Source organism: Electrophorus electricus, chromosome 12 (assembly GCF_041902795.1).
Source record: "Electrophorus electricus isolate QZ-2024a chromosome 12, ASM4190279v1, whole genome shotgun sequence".
Taxonomy (NCBI): Eukaryota; Metazoa; Chordata; class Actinopteri; order Gymnotiformes; family Gymnotidae; genus Electrophorus; species Electrophorus electricus.
In genome coordinates, this window is record NC_137508.1 from 2,945,001 (window position 1) to 2,962,500 (window position 17,500).

Consider the following 17,500-nt stretch of genomic DNA (forward strand, 5'->3'; position numbering starts at 1 on the left):
GGGCAAACTGTGTGTGTGTGTGTGTGTGTGTGTGTGTGTGTGTGTGTGAGGGGCAGATGGGGGCAGACACTGCTTCCTGCAGCACTGAGAGGGACACACTGCTGGTGAGCTGGCGTGGGACAGGGACAAAGAGAAGCAGGTCACGGTTGAATAAGAAGGCACACACACACACACACAAGAGTACCCAGTGTCCCTGAGCTGTCAGAGAGTTGGGGGGGGGGGGATTGAAACAGTGAGATTGGGGTACAGATGAAGCAATAGGTGGAGAGAGAGAGAGAGACACACACACACACAGACAGACAGACAGGAAAAAGAGAGATAAAGAGTTAAGACAGAGAGGGCAATTTGAAGGTACAGATGTATGGAAATATCTCTATTTATGTCAGTGCTGTGGAACTATTGACCTAATTAATTCATTCAAGTTACTCCTGTGGTTTATTCCGGAACATGCGCACATAATTAGAGCTTGTGAAGGTCTGAGCTGCTGTAAATGAAAGACTCATTTATTAGAATTTGATTCATTACTGCTGTCAAAATGAAACTATTTAAAAAGCATTGTTCATCATGGGGGTGGAGCAACAGGTTAACGGTAAGTTGATTTGCGAGTGGAGTGCACTGTGGAAGGGCTGGCGCGACATTTCTGTGGACGTGCTTCTTGAGGAGCTGGATGCGAAGCGACAGGGCTCCGCTCCGAATGACAGGCAGCAGGGGGCGTGGTCAGTGTGGATCCGTGGCCTGTGATTCGCCAGCCACTAGGAGAGAAAGGCACAGTGAGGGAGGGAAGGAGAGTGGGAGTGGGGGAGGGTGAGTGCTTTCCCTCATCAGATCCCTTTTCTCAGAGCGATTCATTCCACTTTCCGACTGCACTCTGTTGGAAGAAAGAGTCGGAGAGGAGAGCGCAGGCTGGGAGAGAAAAGACTCCGACCCAAAGAGGTTTTTTCAGCAGCTTGCTGCTGACAAAGCCGATACCCATTTGAGCGGGGAGAAGCAATAATGACGCCGCAACAAAAAGTCCAAGAACATCGGCAGCTTGGATAAAGGAAGTGAAAAGGGCAGCGAGTAGCCGAGTGGCACAAGACAGGAGAGAGAAGGGGATGGGGGGAGGAAGACCTGTGGGCCCTGTTCCCACCCGTCTCCCTTAGGTGTCGGGAGATGACAGCAGTGCACGTGCTCTCCCATCGTCTCTGTAACGCCATGCACGTGTGCTGAAGGGGGCACTATCGCGACGTCGCAGCGAAGAGTGCGTGCGGGACACCCGTGTGAGGGCGGGTGCACACCACAGCCCTCCGCCTGGCTCCCTACCTGAGCGCTGATATTCCCTACGTCGCTGCTTCGCTTCGAGATGCACTGCTCCTTCTTTCAGTCTCTCGCCAGTCCGTCTTGCTTGTATCCACCTTCTTGTCCACTGCCTGCACCATACCTGTGAGCTTGTCACTGCGTGGCGCCCCTGTGAGTGGTTTGTCGTGTGTCTGGGATTGACTGGCGTGGGAGGATGCCGGACAAACATGATCGGATCCATAAGGGAAGAACAGGAATCCCCACAGAGGCCTGGGGGTCTCCGCCACTCTCTCCAGGATTTCTCAGAGAGCTCAGGTGAAGCCGCCACTGCTGACTGAGGGACAGGAACCACCCAGCAGCTCTCTCCCACACCTCTGCCCCGCCCTGCCCCCTGCCAGCCTCTGAAAGGCAACAGCCATCAAGACGTATTTCTCTAACATCTATTCTCACCTCAACTCATCTGTCTGGGAAAAGATCGGGGAAGCACCTCCTCCACTCTGTGCGCCACACAAAAGCAGCACTCCTCAGAAGCCCGGCCCGTGAGTGTGCTTCCACTTCAGGGACGGCTCTGGTAAGGTGCCAGCTCCCACCAGCATGATCGGCGTGAATAGCATTCACTCTGCAGGGAGGCTGCGGTCGCGCTCGCTCTGCTCCGTCAGGTGCGGCCGTGACTTCGGCACCGTCGAGCCGTTACGCTACACCAAAGCGCCGCGCTCGCGCTCCCTCAAGCCCCTCGCCTTCCCCGACCTGCTGGGCAAGGTGCAGGATGGCCAGAACCATCCGCAGACTCGCAGGAAGAAAGAAAAGGTATGACCGTGCGGCTGGGTTGGGACGGCGGCAGGGCAGGTCATGCTGCCTCATCCTCTTACCTCTCTATCAGATGAGAATCTTTACCTTAATATTAAATTTGGTGTGTAGCCATTTAATTCCTGTTCACTGGTTTGTATCATTTTGTGTGGTCTGTTTATACAATAAAGTTGTTGAAGGTAATCACGGGTAATCTGCTATGTGTAAGCACCGGTTATTTCTGTTCATTCTCAAGCCTTGTCACAGTTGTGGTTGTTGAGAGCTTTGTCTTTGTCCTCTGTAGGCACTCTACAACTCCATCAAGAATGAGAAGCTCCAGTGGACCATGTGAGTCTGATCTTTTCCTCCTTTCCCCTTTTGTCCAGCAAACTGTAGAAATAAGAGCTTGTGCGGTCACCTGTGGACCTTTCTAGATCCATTACTCCTCCGCGGTCAGACTGAGGTGCGGTTATTGTGGAGAGCACTTGTACTCTAGGGGTGTGTGTGTGAGTGTGAGTGTGAGTGTGAGTGTGAGTGTGAGTGTGAGTGTGTGTGTGTGTGTGTGTGTGTGTGTGTGTGTGTGTGTGTGTGTGTGTGTGTGTGTGTGAGTGTGTGTGTGTGTGTGTGTGTGTGTGTGTGACCTGGGCAAAGGCCTCTGATTTAGTCTTTCACTCTCCAGACTTTGTTGCCATAGCTACAGCTCCCAAGTCGGCCCTGTGTAATTACAGGTTGCAATCTCCCACGGGCTGACACTTTAGTGAGCGCGGCGCTCTGTGGCACTCTGTTCGTCAGTGGGGTAGGAGCAGGGCTGTAGAGCTACACGGGTCATGGGCACTGCTGGTGGCAGCGTGTGGGAAGGAGGAGAGAGCCTGCTTCATCTCTTCTCCTGTTCTCTCTCATTCAGCAGTGCTTTTTTCATCTCTTTCTCTGTCCCCACACTTTCTTCTCTTTTTTTGCTCTTTCTCTCTCTCTCTCTCTCTCTCTCTCTCTCTCTCTCTCTCTCTCTCCAACTCTCCTTCTCTTGAACTTGTTCTCTTAGATACTGGCAGGGAGTCCAGCAGTTACTAAGCAACAGATGAGAGCATTACCATTTGGAAGAAAAGGCTATATGTACCAGTTAGGAAGAAAAAGAGGTGGTGGGGGGTTAAAGGTACAGGCCACAGGGTGTGTGGCTGCGGTCTATGTAGAGCTGCCACGCAGCTGGTGATGCAGGGTACATACCTACAGCCACGCTGGGGAGGTGTGTGTGTGTGGGGGGGGGGGGTTCTTGGAGTGCACAAGGTGTCATATTGGACCTCCAGCTGGGCAGATCCCTCTGATCTCAGATCCCACCTCTGAGATCATGCCTCCATTTCCTCAACTGCCTGCCCCAAACCCAAGCTCCCACTTCCCCTTCTGCAGCCATGCATGGTGATGTGCCAGGGTGGAGGATGTGGATGTGTATGTGGATGTATACATCATATCCGGGTGATGATATATAGATGAGGACGGGGGGCGTATGTGATGACATGCAGATCTCTGGTATGTGCAGGATGTGAGGTGGGGAATGGGACAATCCTCATCCGAAGCCTTTTTTCTCCTGAATTGTCCATTGCTTGTGGAGTTATTTCTGTAAATGAATGGAAGAAGACATAATAGCTTTTTTTTCCAAATAAAATTGGCTTTTCATTTCCTTATTTTTCTGTGTAATATTAAATTGCCTCTGCTTATGTTAATGGATGTTTTCATTAATATGGATTTTAATAAATGTGTGAACAGTGTAAGCAGTTAACGCCTGAAAATGAGGTGGCCTCTGTGGGATCTTGCATATGAAACAGAAATAAACGCATGTAGAACAGCCTCCAGGCATGTGACCTGTAGGTGCAGTGTGGCCTTGGCAGGGTTAGGGCCTGGGTGCTGTGCTGCGCTGGTACCTGGCTGTGCTGATGCCTGGTTGTCAGTGAACGCGGGAGCCCGCCCCACAGCCCACGAGAGAGTGCTCTCCTAAGAGCAGTGATGCTTACATTTAGCGCTGATGGAAAGAGGACAGGGGACCAAACAGAGAATTCACAGTTCTGCTTGGATGGACACTGTACCCACTGCTGTTGAAGGCAACATGTTACATGAACTCTGGTTTAAATTTCGATTTCTCTCTTTTGATCTCCGTATTCCAGTTAGAAATATTTGTGCTTCCATTAAAAAGCTTCAGAGCAGCTAATGGGGCAGCCTATGTACAGTTTCCACTGAAACACTAAAGGAAGATGTTGGATTGCGGTTGCCCTTTGAAATTCAGAGAAAACAGTATTTGGCTTTAAGGACCAGACTTACAAGAACTCAGGGGCTTGTTTACATTTGCATTGTCTACAAGCAATGAGGTAGAAAAACCCATGTTTTCCAACGAGGAAAAGCGGTTGTACAGGCAAAATTTTCTAAACCCCTTATAGTGACTTTAAGGACTTTTTCACAGACTCTTTTCTTGTGACCTAATTTCATTGCTGTTATAACTTCCTTGTGTCTTGAGAATATTCAGGCATAGTTTTGCAGATCAGCAAAAAAAATCAGAAGGGACATTCTGGTGCTTTAGATCTAGCAGGATAATTGTTGGCCTCCGTCTAGAGTGGAGGTATTCAAATCCCAGTCCTTAGGTCCAGGGCCTCCAGATCTTCCAGGTCTGCAGTTCCTCTGTTCTAGAGTGTTGCTTCAAGGGGTGTAGTGTGAAAGAGGCGAGAGCTGTCATACTTGTATGCATACTAGTAAGAATAAGCCCGGAGGGTTGACACATCACGTGTCTGTGTGTGTGTGTGTGTGTGTGTGTGTGTGTGTGTCTGCATTCCCCACAGTGATGAAGAGGAGCTGCACAAGTCTTTCTCAGAGTTGACCACCAGCAGGACAGACTCGGCGTCCCACACTCTGAAGCGCAGTGGCAGTGGGACGGGGCCTCTGGTCAGCCTGGCCCAGCAGGCTAACGCTCAGGTCTACAAGAACGGCTTCCTCGTACGCAAAGTCCACGCTGACCCTGATGGCAAGAAGAGTATGTAGCCCCTCCCCCTGGGGGACTTCGCACATCAGTATACAGAGGGGGGTTACTGTGCAGCTCAGAGCTGACGAAAACCCCGCAGTTCAGTGATGAGAACAGAGACGGGGTTTTCCCTCTGAAGAGGGATAATCACCTGGTCTTTCATTATGCACTTTGTTGTTCTTAAGTAATGTAACTGTTGTTTTGATGTGTTTAACTATGGTTTTTATATGATTTATTCTCACAGCCCCACGAGGTAAGAGAGGATGGAAGTCATTTTATGCCATTCTGAAAGGAATGGTCCTATACCTGCAGAAGGTAAGATTAAGCTCTCACCAGCCTACACTTCCTTATTGCACAGTCCCTCCCATCCCATCTCTGATTGGACGCTGAACCACCTCTCTGCTGTGATTGGCCTGCAGGGAGAATACCACGCGGATAAGCAGCTGTCTGACGAGGATTTGAAGAATGCGGTGTCCATCCACCACTCCCTAGCACTGAGGGCTGCGGACTACAGCAAGAGAGCCAACGTTTTCTACCTGCGCACTGCTGACTGGAGGGTCTTCCTGTTCCAGGCAACGTACGTAGTGTCCAGCAGACCGGTCAGACCCAGCGCTGTGGCCGTCACTGCTCAAACATGAGGTCCTGTCGGAAAATGCAAGAGCATGCAAAGAATAATGTACTGTAGAATGTGGAGAAATGTACCCCTGTAAAAATCTAATTTGCATGATCAAATTTGGATCATTGCCTGCTTTAAATATTTCACTCACACATGAACAACATCTAGAAGACAAACAAAAAAACTGACAAGGGCAGAAGAACAGAGCCTATTACTATGAGCAAGACATTGTTACCTTAAATTGCTGGGTCATCCAAATGGCTCAGGCCAGAAGGAAGACACACACACGCGCGCACGCACACAATAGTTGACATCCAAGGCGTTGATTAAAAGCGTTGCTGCTGAGGCCTTTGTTCTAGCGAGTTTGATGGGATGTCATGTGGCTCCCCAGAGAATGAATCCACCTCGGTCTTGGTGTCTGGCCTAGATAAATCCACTCACACTCTTACACACTGTTACACAAAGGGTGACACTTGCTCAAGAACACACACAGACACACTCAAACAATATGCATGACCAGATGCTACTCGACCTCTATCAATATTTGTTTAAAAATGCCCTTCCTTTAGCCTTTACTGTTGTGTGTTTTTTGTTTTTTTTTTAAATAAACCTGTTCAAAATTCTTACACACATTCCCTGCTTTTCATCTTCACTGCTGCTTGGACCCCACCCTCTTGAGTTGCTTGTGTTGCATGTTTGTTTCCCAGATTCTCTCCTTGTACTATGTTTATGTTTAAATGATGCTTAAAAAACAACAACAAAAAAATGCAATACAACACTACGCATGTGTCACTGGTACCTGGAATGGCATGTGGGTTACACACTCATTACTCTTTGATTGGGTGCACATCATTGTCCTTAGTGTCCCCCTTCACTGCCCTGTCCTGCTGTCTCTTTGCCAGCAATGCCGAGCAGATGCAGTCGTGGATCACCCGCATCAACACAGTGGCAGCCTTGTTCTCTGCCCCGCCATTCCCAGCAGCCATTGGCTCCCAAAAGCGGTTCAGCCGGCCTCTCCTGCCAGGTTCCAGCACAAAGCTCTCCCAGGTACCCGACAGCCCTGCCCCCCTCAACCAGGCACATGTCAGCTTCCCAACCACCCCTTCCACCAACCTGGCAGAGTGACACCCAACCACCACCTAACTCCCATCCCACCCAGCAGAGTGTGTGCCGCTGACCGTCTTTTCGTCTGTACTGTCCATGTTCAGGAGGAGCAGGTGCATTCCCACGAGGAGCGCTTCCAAGCCGTCTCCTCCGAGCGGCAGGAGCTGCGCTCCATCCCACAGGAGCGGAAGCTCAGAGGGAAGGAGCTGGAGGAGGTCAAGCAGAGGGAGGAGTACCTGGAGTTTGAGGTGAGGCCTTTGTTTAGTCAAAGCCCATTTCTACAGCTGTTCAGCTCATGAGCAGCATCTCAAAGGGTCTGTTTCAGCTGACTGTCATGTGCCGTGTCTCTCCGATTCACTCAGCGTTCTGTGTTCAAGTTCTGTGTTAGTAATAATGATAGAATAACAGCAACAACAACAACAATAATAAATGGTCAAATAAATAAAATGCAGCAAACACCTGCAAAAACACCTCATTATATTCTCTGCAACACTGGTTGGGTGATGTAGTCATGAATGACAAAAATCTCTAGATGAAATGACTCTGCCTCTGTGTCTTCTAGAAAACCCGGTATGGGACGTACACCATGCTGCTGAGAGCCAAGATCCGCTCGGGTGAGGTAGACGTGGCCGCGTTCGAGGCACGGTTGTTTGCAGACGCAAGCCTGCAGAGGGCACAGTCGAGCCCCACGCTGCCGCAGGACAGCAGCTATGGCAGCAGTGGCGGTGGCAGCAAGAAGGGCCATCTGAGCGAGGGCCGCAGGCCCAATCACCAGCAGGCCATCAAGCCGTGAGGCGGGCCCACCGGCCGCTCCTAGAGTTGCTCTGGGAGGCCCCCGCAAGGGCTACGGTGAGTATTGAGTGCGAAAGTGAGCAAAAGGAGGTGGCTTGCGTCATTCCACCGCAGTGGCCCCGCCCCAGCGGTGTCCCGTGGGCTCTGCTTGGACTGGCACCAGAGGCTATGAGGGCAGCTGGAGAAGCTGGGTGTGACCCGTCCCTGCGCTCTCCTCCATCCCAGCTGTGGATCGCCCGGTTTCTGGCCACTGGCTGCAGAGCAAGCACCTGGCCCCACCGGGCGGAGGAGTGTCAGCACAGCACCCCTCCCCCACACCTGGGAACCCTTTCTTTAGTTCGACCTCACACTGCTGTCAGTAGCAGGTAGGCTGTGCATTTCCATGGCCTGCTTTCACCTTGTTGTGCATATTTATTGTCTTTTCCTTGATCAGACAGTATGCTTAAACAGGCTAAGTACAAGTCTGTCTGCCAAAATAAATAACAACAAAAGCTATTATTTTCTATTGGTTTGCCGCTGTATTTATATCATCTGTCTGGGTCCAGAAAGTGAGGATCAGAGTTGTAGTGTTCAATTCTAAATATTTCCACATTTTAATCAACCCAAATATATCTGTGCTAACTTGGATATTTTATGCCCTGCACTATTACTAAATAGAATTTACATTTCTGTGATTTATAGAATATTTAGTTGTTCTATCATTCTTTTTTTCCCTTGCTCAGTCAGGAAATTGTAGGGAAAAGAGCCTATATAGTCCTTATTCATTCATGTTTTCAAGCACGCTTGTGATGTAAAGACAATCAGTTTCCTCGTTTCCTTACAGTATGATTCCCATTAAATGTATTAGGGCTGCACAATATGGCTAAAACATTGTATTACTACATGACCAAAATTATTTGCCTCATCAAAACAGTGACTGAGTACCAATCTGGACTGTCTGAAATAAGCCTGATCTAAAAATCGAGTCTGAAATGACAATTAGCAAATGGGCTACTGTGCAGCCCTAACTCATATTGTGTCTTGTGTGTATCGTTTTTATCATGAAAGTCAGAGTGGTAGGAGGACAGCAGCTGTACATGAGGAACAAAACCCGCTCGTCTTTGTGTGCTTCAGGATTTATGTCAGAATTGTACATATTGCGGTCGATGAACTTTTGAAGGAGGCGGAATGAGAAATTTGGAATAGAGGGCATAAGATAATTGGGGAAGGGAGGGGGGGATGTTCCTGTTCAAACCCTCAGAATGTGCTCAAGTCATTTTCTTCTCAGGCACCCATCCAATATATTGTAAAATGTATTAATTACCACAGCAATGCATACATGAGTCATAAAGATCTAAAGTGACCGTTAGCACTGCCATCCTATGAACGACTGAGAAAATGCATTTATGGTAATGCAGACAACACATCATTTTGAACCTTTGCTTTAAAGAAGTAGAATATATGAGACCCAAATCAACAGCACTTCAGCCTGTGATGCTCCACTGCACTTTGGGTAATATTTGTGTAGATTTTATTGAATGAGAGGAGAGAGTTATTTATATATTCTGGACATTTATAATTCATGTCGTCTTGAGTGTTTGTTTGTTTATGAATTGATTTAAGAAGTTATTCTATGTACTGTTTTTAAGGGAAACAGCTACTCCAAGTAATTCACCAACACAACATTCTACTGTACAATACTGTTACTTGAAAATTTGTGTTAGGTTTTATCGCTTTTAGTTGTAAATACTGTGTTGAAACTGCTCAGTAAGAAAGATGGTATTGTTTGCTATAGACATTAAAATAAATCCCTTTTAAAATGACTGTTGAAAATGCCCCCAAACCCTTAATATATGCAAAATAAGGTAAATGTTAATTTTAAAAATATATTTAAATGACAGCTTACACAGATGCATTGTATCAAAGACTCAAACATAGTTCTATTGCACAGGCATATAGCTGAAAACAAACCTCAAAACAGCTCATAAATACACAGTATTAGTAAATACACTAAATCAGTCAAATTCAGATAAAGACAAAATTCAGCAACCAACACATTTCTTGCACTTCCATGGAGGAATTAAAATCTAGACTCAGAAACTGATGGACAACGTTCATCAAAAGGCCTCAGGTAGATGTGGGTCCTAATAACTTTACAAGTGCAAGCTCTTTTAAAACACCTTTTTTTAAACACTTTGTACACATTAGAGACCTTGTCAGGAGGGCCTCACAACTCTCCCTACATTAAAATTCTGTGTACATGCGCTGCCGTAAAGAGTCAAGCAGCACAGCTGTCCATGGGCTGACCCCTTCACATATCAACCAGCAGGTGCACAACTGGCTCAGCGACTGTCGCCCTCAACCCATCAACCAAAAGCATGACGCTGTGAGTTTCCTGGCCGCCCAACGGCACTGGTCACTGGTTGGTCATGGCGGGACTCTCCGCCTCCTGGCTGCCAAAGCCACTGTCCACAGTTGTGTCTAGAGCAGAAGAAAGACAGTCAGTGCAGCAGCAACCACACTGGCCACTCCCCTGTGTGAAGGCCTCCATGCCCATCACACTGTCAGCATCACCCACACTGCTCGTATCAGTTGATACAGCACTATATGTTTTTTGGACATGGAATTCTGTCAAAATCCAAGAAAAGCATCCCTTCCATTCTAGCTGAGCATATTCCATACCTGTGCTCTGCTTGTCTTCACTGGGCTGGCTGGCTCTCAGGAGTCGGACACCCTCACTCAGTCCCAGGGACTGCAGTGCCTCCACCAGCCCCTCCAGGGGACCCCCACTTAACTGTAGTCACACCCAGACCAAGGTGAGCAAGCAACACTCAAACATTGCACAGCAACTGACAGACATCCAAATGGCCTCTCTTCAATTTATGTGAAGCGGAACTACTAAAGAAACAATAACCTGGAACTGTTTTTCTTCATTATTCACTGGCGTATGCATGTAAGAAGCAAGTACGTGTCACAATCACTCACCTGGTAGTTTTCTAGAAGGTTGTAGCAGGGCATAGTACTCTCTTGGTATAGGTGTGCCAGCGTGAGCATGCCCAGTTTCTCTGCCAACTCTCTCCAGGGCACCTGGCCTTGGTTGAGGATTTCACACAACTTAATGACCATCTCGCTGTCTAGGGACGGGCTGGCTGCGCCTGGACGTGCACACGAGGAGGCGACTGATCACGTAAAGGGTGTGTGTGATGGGAGCAGGCATAACATGAATCCAAAGGCTGCTGGGAACTTACTGTCTTCGCTGCTCTTTTTCGTCTTCTTCGTTGAAAGGTGGCTTGACTTGGGACTGTTTCTGTCATCAAGCAGATCTTTAACCTGTGAAACAGTAGTTTTAACAAGATTTTAACAATTTTCAATGCATCTCTCTCTCTCTCTCTCTCTCTCTCTCTCTCTCTCTCTCTCACACACACACACTGTAAACTGTACTAGTATACAGAACTTTGTTTACTATCCAACCTTTTGGCAGCTGGCCAGGTCGAAGGGTGTGTGCCCAGCAGCGGTTCTCTTGCGTGGGTTAACCTGGCTTCTCTCTGGCGATGTTGTCGTTGTTTGTACATCTTCTGTCATGGCGCTCTGGATCGCCGCTTCCTCGTTGTCTCGCCTCTCACCCAGTTCTTCATCATCAGACGAAGATGAGGAGGAGGAGGAGGAGGCGAAAAGGGGCTCGTCATTCTCCAGCCGTTTATCAGCACCTGAGGAGAGAACATGGATTAGATGCGGATCTCAGCTCCCCATGTGTAGAACTCCTGCACAGGGGGAGCTCCAGCATGAAGGGGTGGCACCTCCTCTTACCTGCAGCGATGAGCATAGAGCAGAGAGGAGGAGAGCCCAGGCTGGCCGCCAGGTGGAGCGGACTGTTCCCTCCAAACGTACAGGCGTTAACGTCTGCCTTCAGCTGCACACACGCGCACACACACACACACACGCACACGCACACACACGTCAATCCAGGGCTGAGGGGCCCGGCCCAGCCACAAACCAGGAGGACACCTACAGCGCCTCACCCAAGACGTTCTGTTCCTCCGCACTGTTCATCCTTGTTATTTTTAAACCTTCTTTTGCGACTGTGCTCACCATAGGACAAAGGCATTTGTCGTGGAATTACATGGTTTTGTAGCATTAATATGTTATTAATGTAACTGAGTGCAGCTGAGCTGAAGGTGCGCCTGGCTGTGGTGCTTCGCTCACCTCTGTGATGAGGGTGCAGGCCACTTTGAAGAGGCCCTCTCTGACAGCCAGGTGCAGCGGTGTACAGCCACTCTTCTGCTCAGGCATGTTGACTTTGGCGCCGGCTTGGACCAGCACGCGCAAACAGCGGTCTCCTCCCTTCCTTACAGCCAGGTGTAGTGGGAACATGCCTGAGAGAGAAAGAGAACACAAAAAGGTTTCAGCAAATACTTAAATTTATTTGTCAAGTTGTGACAGGCATCAGCGGTGTGCCACGCTCACCTGAGAAGTCCACCATGTTGACCAGGTGGGCATGGTGTTCTCCCAGCAGACCAAGCAGCACTCGGAGTGTGGCCTCGTCGCCGGTGTGGGCGGCCAGGTGCACGGGCGTGCGCCCGTCCCGGTCCAGCACCGTGGGGTCAGCACCCATTCTCAGCAGCACCTCCACCAATTTGGGCTGCCGAGTGATCACAGCCAAATGCAGCGGCGTCTGTCCAGCAGGGGGCACAGAGCCGCAGTTAAAGCGTGGAGCGGTGACTCCTTCACGGAATTTTAAGCGCCAGGCTGAGCGGAGGGAAAGGTATGAGGCGGGGCCTACCTGGCGGAGGTGGTTGAGCTTGTTGATATATTTGTGCTGAGGGCTGTTCATGACGGTCTGGATGATCTGATGGGCGACTGTGGGCTGCTGGTGAATAATGGCCAGATGTAACGGCCTGCAGAACATCACCAGCAACATGGAGGCTTGTCACAGTTTGATCAGAGTCTGGCATGCTCATTTCCTGCAGCATGGTCAAGAAACTGACTAATCCTGTTACTAACCTAACCTAATATGCATTAATATAGTTACATAATCTATGGGTGGTGGGCTCTCTGTTAAAAAAAAAAAAATCACTATAGCTGTGAGGAAAGAGGAGATGCAGAGAAAAACTCACGTGTCTCCGTTCTCATCCTGGACCCCGCACAGGTGTCTCTGCATAGCCAGTAGGAGGCGCACGTCCCCGGTGCTGCAGTACTCCAGCAGGGCCCTGGCGCTGCGCTTGGCTGAGCCGGTGGCACGGTTTTGTAGGACGGTGGCTGGACACACATACACGGCACAACAATACAACACACATCAGCCCGTACAGGGTGTGAAGTCTCTCTGGATTGGGCTGTGCCTTTTAGTGCCTGGAAAAGGGTGCTGCTGCCCGCCTGCTTACCAATCTGGATGAGCTGTTGCTGCACGGGAGAGGGGGCCCGTTCCTGCCCTATTTCTGGCTGTGCAGAGGAGCCTGGCATCTGCGTCCCTCCCCCAAAACCACAGCCGCTGCCATAGAAGCCTGCCCCATCCAACTGGTGGTTGTATGGGAAGCCTGGGTGTGTGTGTGGGGAGGGGGGGGGGTGTTAGTGAGAGTTCAACGTCACATAATCAAGCAAAGCTATATTCAGCATTAGCACCTTTTTAAAAATGACAGTTTCAGCTCATTTCTCTCTGTCTTAATTTCAACTGTTAAATTAAGCTCTGAACTTCAAGCTCTATTATCTAGTGTCACTGATCGGGTTCTCTCCCTCACCTCCACCCATTCCTCCTGTGGTGCCCGCTCCTGGTCCTCCAAATCCCCCCGCGCCTCTACCCAGACCACCTGCTCCACCCTGCGGCCCCCGCCAGTGGTCATAGGGGTGCGGCAGTGACTTCATCCTCTTCCTCTGGACCTCCTCTTTATCTGACACAAACAGAACACCACGCGATAAACCCAACAAGCGTCACACAGAACAGGCTGAGATCCAGGCCCAAGGGGAGACAGAAGTGGCAGGGAGCTTTGTCTGTGTGGGGAAGGATGGGATGGAGCCTAAGGTTGACAGAGGGAGCCGTACTGTGTGCACACTTCAAATGAAGAGTTGCTTTACGGCCACACACTCCACACGGTGACATATTACATATTACAAAACAAAAACCCAGCAGTGTAAGAGCTGAATGGGGTGATGGCTGAGAGCCCCTGCCGTCCCGCATGGTCCCGTAACTGACCTTGCACCTGCGGGATGTAGGTGAACTGCTTGGGCTCGCTGCAGTCGCCGCCCTTCTTCCTCTTGAGTTGCAGGAACACGGTGACGGGACGCTCGATCTCCGTTTTGTGGTAGGGAGGCGTTTTAAACACAATGGCATACTGGGAAAAGGTGGAGATGAATGCCGTTAGTGATGAGGGCTAACACTCTGTACTTTCCAACATGATGTTCAAAATTACCTAAAAGTACAGCTTAGTTCATCAGGGTGGGGTTTTAAAATAAGTACCTAAAAGATCTATAGCACCCATAGAATAAGCTTGGTTACTACACCTGCTTATGAACATCAGTGGGAGAGAAATCTCCAAACGCTTCCCAGCCACCTTCCTCGTCCTCCTCATAGAAGCGAATATCAATGTCATCTGAACGAGAAAGGAAGCCCAGCTCAGTATGACACAGCCACAAAATAAAAACCAACCTCTGTTGAAGAGGAAGTTTCACCTTTCTGGACTTTGTCACACAGCAGGAAGATCTCATCTCCCCCCATCACAGAGCCGCAGGTCTTGTCCATGCGGGATATCTTCAGATTAGACGCGTTAGGTGATTCTGAAGAATCACAAGTGGTTCAGCTTTACTTTACAGATCATTAATGTTGCAGATTTCAGATCTCTAGGACTATGCTAAAGAAAAGAAGCAAGGACATACTGCTGTCGTAGATGGGGTTGGAGACGACGGGACTCAGAGCCCTGGTGAACCCTCCATTGCTGTCTTGAAGGTAGGCAGTGAACTTTAACCTGACGATATTCAGGTCCATATTTTTGCCCAGTTCCTTGGCTTCTTTTTGGATGGCATGCTCTTCTGTTTCTGCACCATTCAACACCAAACAGTCAATGGCATCATTCAAATATGTAAATATATAAAATACTCAACATTACAGTCAAACCAAAACCACAGACAAATAAATATAAGCATGTGCTCATACATTTACATACAAGTAATTTTGATGTTAGCTAAAGCACACGGCTATACAAAACCGGATAAGGGAAAGTGAGCATGTTTGTTAGAGAGGAAGCGAAAGAAAGAGAAACAGCAAGGCCTTAGCTAAGTCTACAGAGGCGGGAGGGGGTCTGGCAAGCCCAGAGGGAGCAGTCGCACCACTGAAGTGGTATCCAGGCTCCTTCATCCTCCTTTTCTCATCCCGCAGCCTCTTCGTCAATACCTCCACTACTCCTCTCTTGGTGACGTGAAGGATGCCCAAATTACTAAACCTGCGGGGAGAGAGGAACAGAGTAGGGGTTACACAAATAAAACAAGCATGACGCTAGCTGGGTCTGGCCAGTGTGTGATGCCAGGTGATGACTGAAATAAATGAAAATCAATTATGAAACATTGATGACTCAATTATAATACATTTTGAAACACTATTGGCAAGAAAGAAGGGAGTGAGTGCTTGGAAGGGTGTAAAGTTCAGTGTCTGTCCAGTTTGAAAGGTGCGATTAGCTTTTAGTAAGGGGTTCTCCGGAGAAACGCTGACTCACTGTGCCGTGAGGTCGTTGGGGCCGATGTCAATGCTGCAGGTCCCATTCTCGTTGCACTGTTTTCCCACCAGACTGTGTGCATGGACACGTGGGGGATCTGTGTGTGTCACAAGCTGCACCTCCACGCGAGCGTGGCCCACGTAGTTACACACCTGAAGAGACACACCATCTCAGCACAGTCCCAGAGCACAGCCACACCACCACATGTTGCATGTATAGCAGGGTCGCTAGTCTGCTATATGTGCAGAAGGGGCATAATTAGTATGCCGTTAAAAAATTGGCCTGCAAGCTATAGACTTTCCATTTTCTTTCAATCAGCAGCACCGCCCCCGATCATGGCAGGCTTTATTCGAAATGGTTCCTTTTTAATAAATAATAGTAATAATAATACAGTTAATTTATTTTCTCAAACTCAGGAATGTATAATTTACTTTCTCAAACTGAAGGTTGCTTTGAGAGAGGTTTTTTTGAGAAAATACTTTGACCTGCCATCTCATACCCATATGTACTGTGCATACAAACTGTGATGTGGATCATGTTAACACTGGAGTAGTCATACCTTTATGTACAAATGTATACGGTGTAAACGATCTGTGGCGTGGATCACCTTGATGGTGGGGTATGTCCTCCTGTTCCTCTCACTGGACGCTCCTGGCAGACCCCCATGAGAAGGTCCCTCACACTCGTAGCGGAATCGAAAGCCTCTCTGCCGATACGCATCAAACAAAGTTGATATTTTCGGTTTGGCCTCACACTATGATTAAACGAAATGGCCTTACACTATGATTAAATGAAACACCCAGCACTGGAATTTCCCCTCATATGTCAATATCCATCATTTCCTTATATCACAAAGCACAGAGTGTAAGATTGCCACATGGTTTACTGAAAGCCTGTATCAAAACAAGAATTCACTTCTTTGTGTTCTGGCAATAGTAAAAACACACCAATTTAAATATTGAACTTCTTAACTTTACTATAACCATAAAGTATATTACAAATATAACACATAGGGCTGAGGCATAAGTACAGGCATGACCGTTATGTAATTATGATTGAGTGCAAGTCTGACGTCTGAGGTTAAATACACACAGATGCTAATTTAAATATTTAATAAGCAAAATAATGATAAAATCCAAATTAGTTTCAGCACTGACTAAATTACAGTCCAAACCTGTAAACGTAAGTTACAGTCCAAAAATAAGGGATTTAGATAAACGGATCTACACATGCTTACCTGTTTGGGCTCTTCAATTATTTGTATGTAAGGTCCATGAACTGGAATAAACAAAGGTTGTGTCAACACAAACTGTCCTAAATACTGACTATGCAACTCACATTTAGGCCCCAAACTCAAAATTCCAATGCAATTAGAGTCCTTTATTTGTAGGTTTAACTTACCTGTTTCTGGAACAAATGGTTCGCTTTTAATTTCAAAAGATGTCATTAAGTGTTGATAAGAGACATCCATCATAAACTGTGAAAATCAGACTTGTGTTAGAACATGGCATGTGAAATAAATGAATCAACTGAAATCAAGTTGAAAGTCATGAACCACAACTCTAATAGTACTAGCTCAAGCAACATGGCACAATTCAAAGCTGAGAGGATTTTGTGCAAGACTTCCTGGTCCACCTTTTACCATCACAGATAAACAAAACCAACCTAATAACCACTCTAACCAACACATAAATACACACAACCAGCATCATAACCAATCTCTAACTAATACATTAAACAAACACAATATACACTTCTTATCTGGAACATATGTGGAGGCACATTCTAAATTCAGCTCCAAGTAAGACTGGCCTAGATGCTTTAGAAATATCCTAAAGCCTAAGGCAAGTACTAAATAAAAAGCCTTACCTCATTGTCAAACATTTTCATGGGATACTGAGTCTCGTCCATGCTGTGGTGGACAGAAACAGGTTTGGCAGTTAAACAGATGCTGGACACAGACTGTGAAACCCTCAAGAGATCAGGAGTCTGATGGAGTCATGGCAGTGAACCAGACAGCACTCAGTGCCTTGAGCCCTCATGACTACGGCGACAGTCACTAAAATCCCTCCTGCTTTCCCCCAGGTTGCTATTCCAAACCATGACACAAAAGGAAAGTTTCACGCAGTGTACCAGACAAACAAAATGGAGAGAGGTTTTCAGATTTACGAAGCGTCGTAAAGAGGTTGGTTTGACTTTTCAAACAACAGGATATGCAGTGATGTGCATTTTCTCTCTTTCCCTCTTTCT

The 17,500-nt window shown here is 47.9% G+C and overlaps 2 protein-coding genes across 6 annotated transcripts in view; one reads left to right on the top strand and one right to left on the bottom strand.

Annotated features, from left to right (window-relative positions):
• Positions 1 to 9,377, top strand: part of psda (pleckstrin and Sec7 domain containing a) — a 30,478-nt gene extending 21,101 nt beyond the window's left edge. For all 4 annotated transcript variants that reach the window (XM_081724948.1, XM_027000447.3, XM_081724949.1 and 1 more), the window contains 7 exons: positions 2,369 to 2,412; positions 4,884 to 5,074; positions 5,307 to 5,377; positions 5,482 to 5,639; positions 6,581 to 6,725; positions 6,887 to 7,030; positions 7,345 to 9,377. In XM_081724948.1, coding sequence (XP_081581074.1) covers positions 2,369 to 2,412; positions 4,884 to 5,074; positions 5,307 to 5,377; positions 5,482 to 5,639; positions 6,581 to 6,725; positions 6,887 to 7,030; positions 7,345 to 7,575 — 984 coding nt within the window. In that variant the 3' untranslated portion in view covers positions 7,576 to 9,377. The remainder of the gene's footprint in view (positions 1 to 2,368; positions 2,413 to 4,883; positions 5,075 to 5,306; positions 5,378 to 5,481; positions 5,640 to 6,580; positions 6,726 to 6,886; positions 7,031 to 7,344) is intronic.
• Positions 9,378 to 9,425: 48 nt separating this feature from the next.
• nfkb2 (nuclear factor of kappa light polypeptide gene enhancer in B-cells 2 (p49/p100)) overlaps positions 9,426 to 17,500 on the bottom strand; it is a 10,383-nt gene continuing 2,308 nt past the window's right edge. Inside the window, exons 3-24 of one of the 2 annotated variants that reach the window (XM_081724951.1) lie at positions 17,120 to 17,162; positions 16,652 to 16,727; positions 16,488 to 16,528; positions 15,858 to 16,004; positions 15,251 to 15,402; positions 14,868 to 14,980; positions 14,418 to 14,576; positions 14,214 to 14,318; positions 14,046 to 14,134; positions 13,738 to 13,876; positions 13,286 to 13,435; positions 12,932 to 13,084; positions 12,668 to 12,809; positions 12,334 to 12,448; positions 12,018 to 12,225; positions 11,757 to 11,926; positions 11,361 to 11,463; positions 11,025 to 11,260; positions 10,802 to 10,883; positions 10,539 to 10,708; positions 10,236 to 10,347; positions 9,426 to 10,034 (exon numbers count right to left, since the gene is read on the bottom strand). In XM_081724951.1, the coding sequence (XP_081581077.1) occupies positions 9,970 to 10,034; positions 10,236 to 10,347; positions 10,539 to 10,708; positions 10,802 to 10,883; positions 11,025 to 11,260; positions 11,361 to 11,463; positions 11,757 to 11,926; positions 12,018 to 12,225; positions 12,334 to 12,448; positions 12,668 to 12,809; positions 12,932 to 13,084; positions 13,286 to 13,435; positions 13,738 to 13,876; positions 14,046 to 14,134; positions 14,214 to 14,318; positions 14,418 to 14,576; positions 14,868 to 14,980; positions 15,251 to 15,402; positions 15,858 to 16,004; positions 16,488 to 16,528; positions 16,652 to 16,727; positions 17,120 to 17,162 (2,770 nt within the window). In that variant the 3' untranslated portion in view covers positions 9,426 to 9,969. The remainder of the gene's footprint in view (positions 10,035 to 10,235; positions 10,348 to 10,538; positions 10,709 to 10,801; positions 10,884 to 11,024; positions 11,261 to 11,360; positions 11,464 to 11,756; positions 11,927 to 12,017; positions 12,226 to 12,333; positions 12,449 to 12,667; positions 12,810 to 12,931; positions 13,085 to 13,285; positions 13,436 to 13,737; positions 13,877 to 14,045; positions 14,135 to 14,213; positions 14,319 to 14,417; positions 14,577 to 14,867; positions 14,981 to 15,250; positions 15,403 to 15,857; positions 16,005 to 16,487; positions 16,529 to 16,651; positions 16,728 to 17,119; positions 17,163 to 17,500) is intronic. The other variant, XM_035531571.2, reaches the window with a different exon arrangement.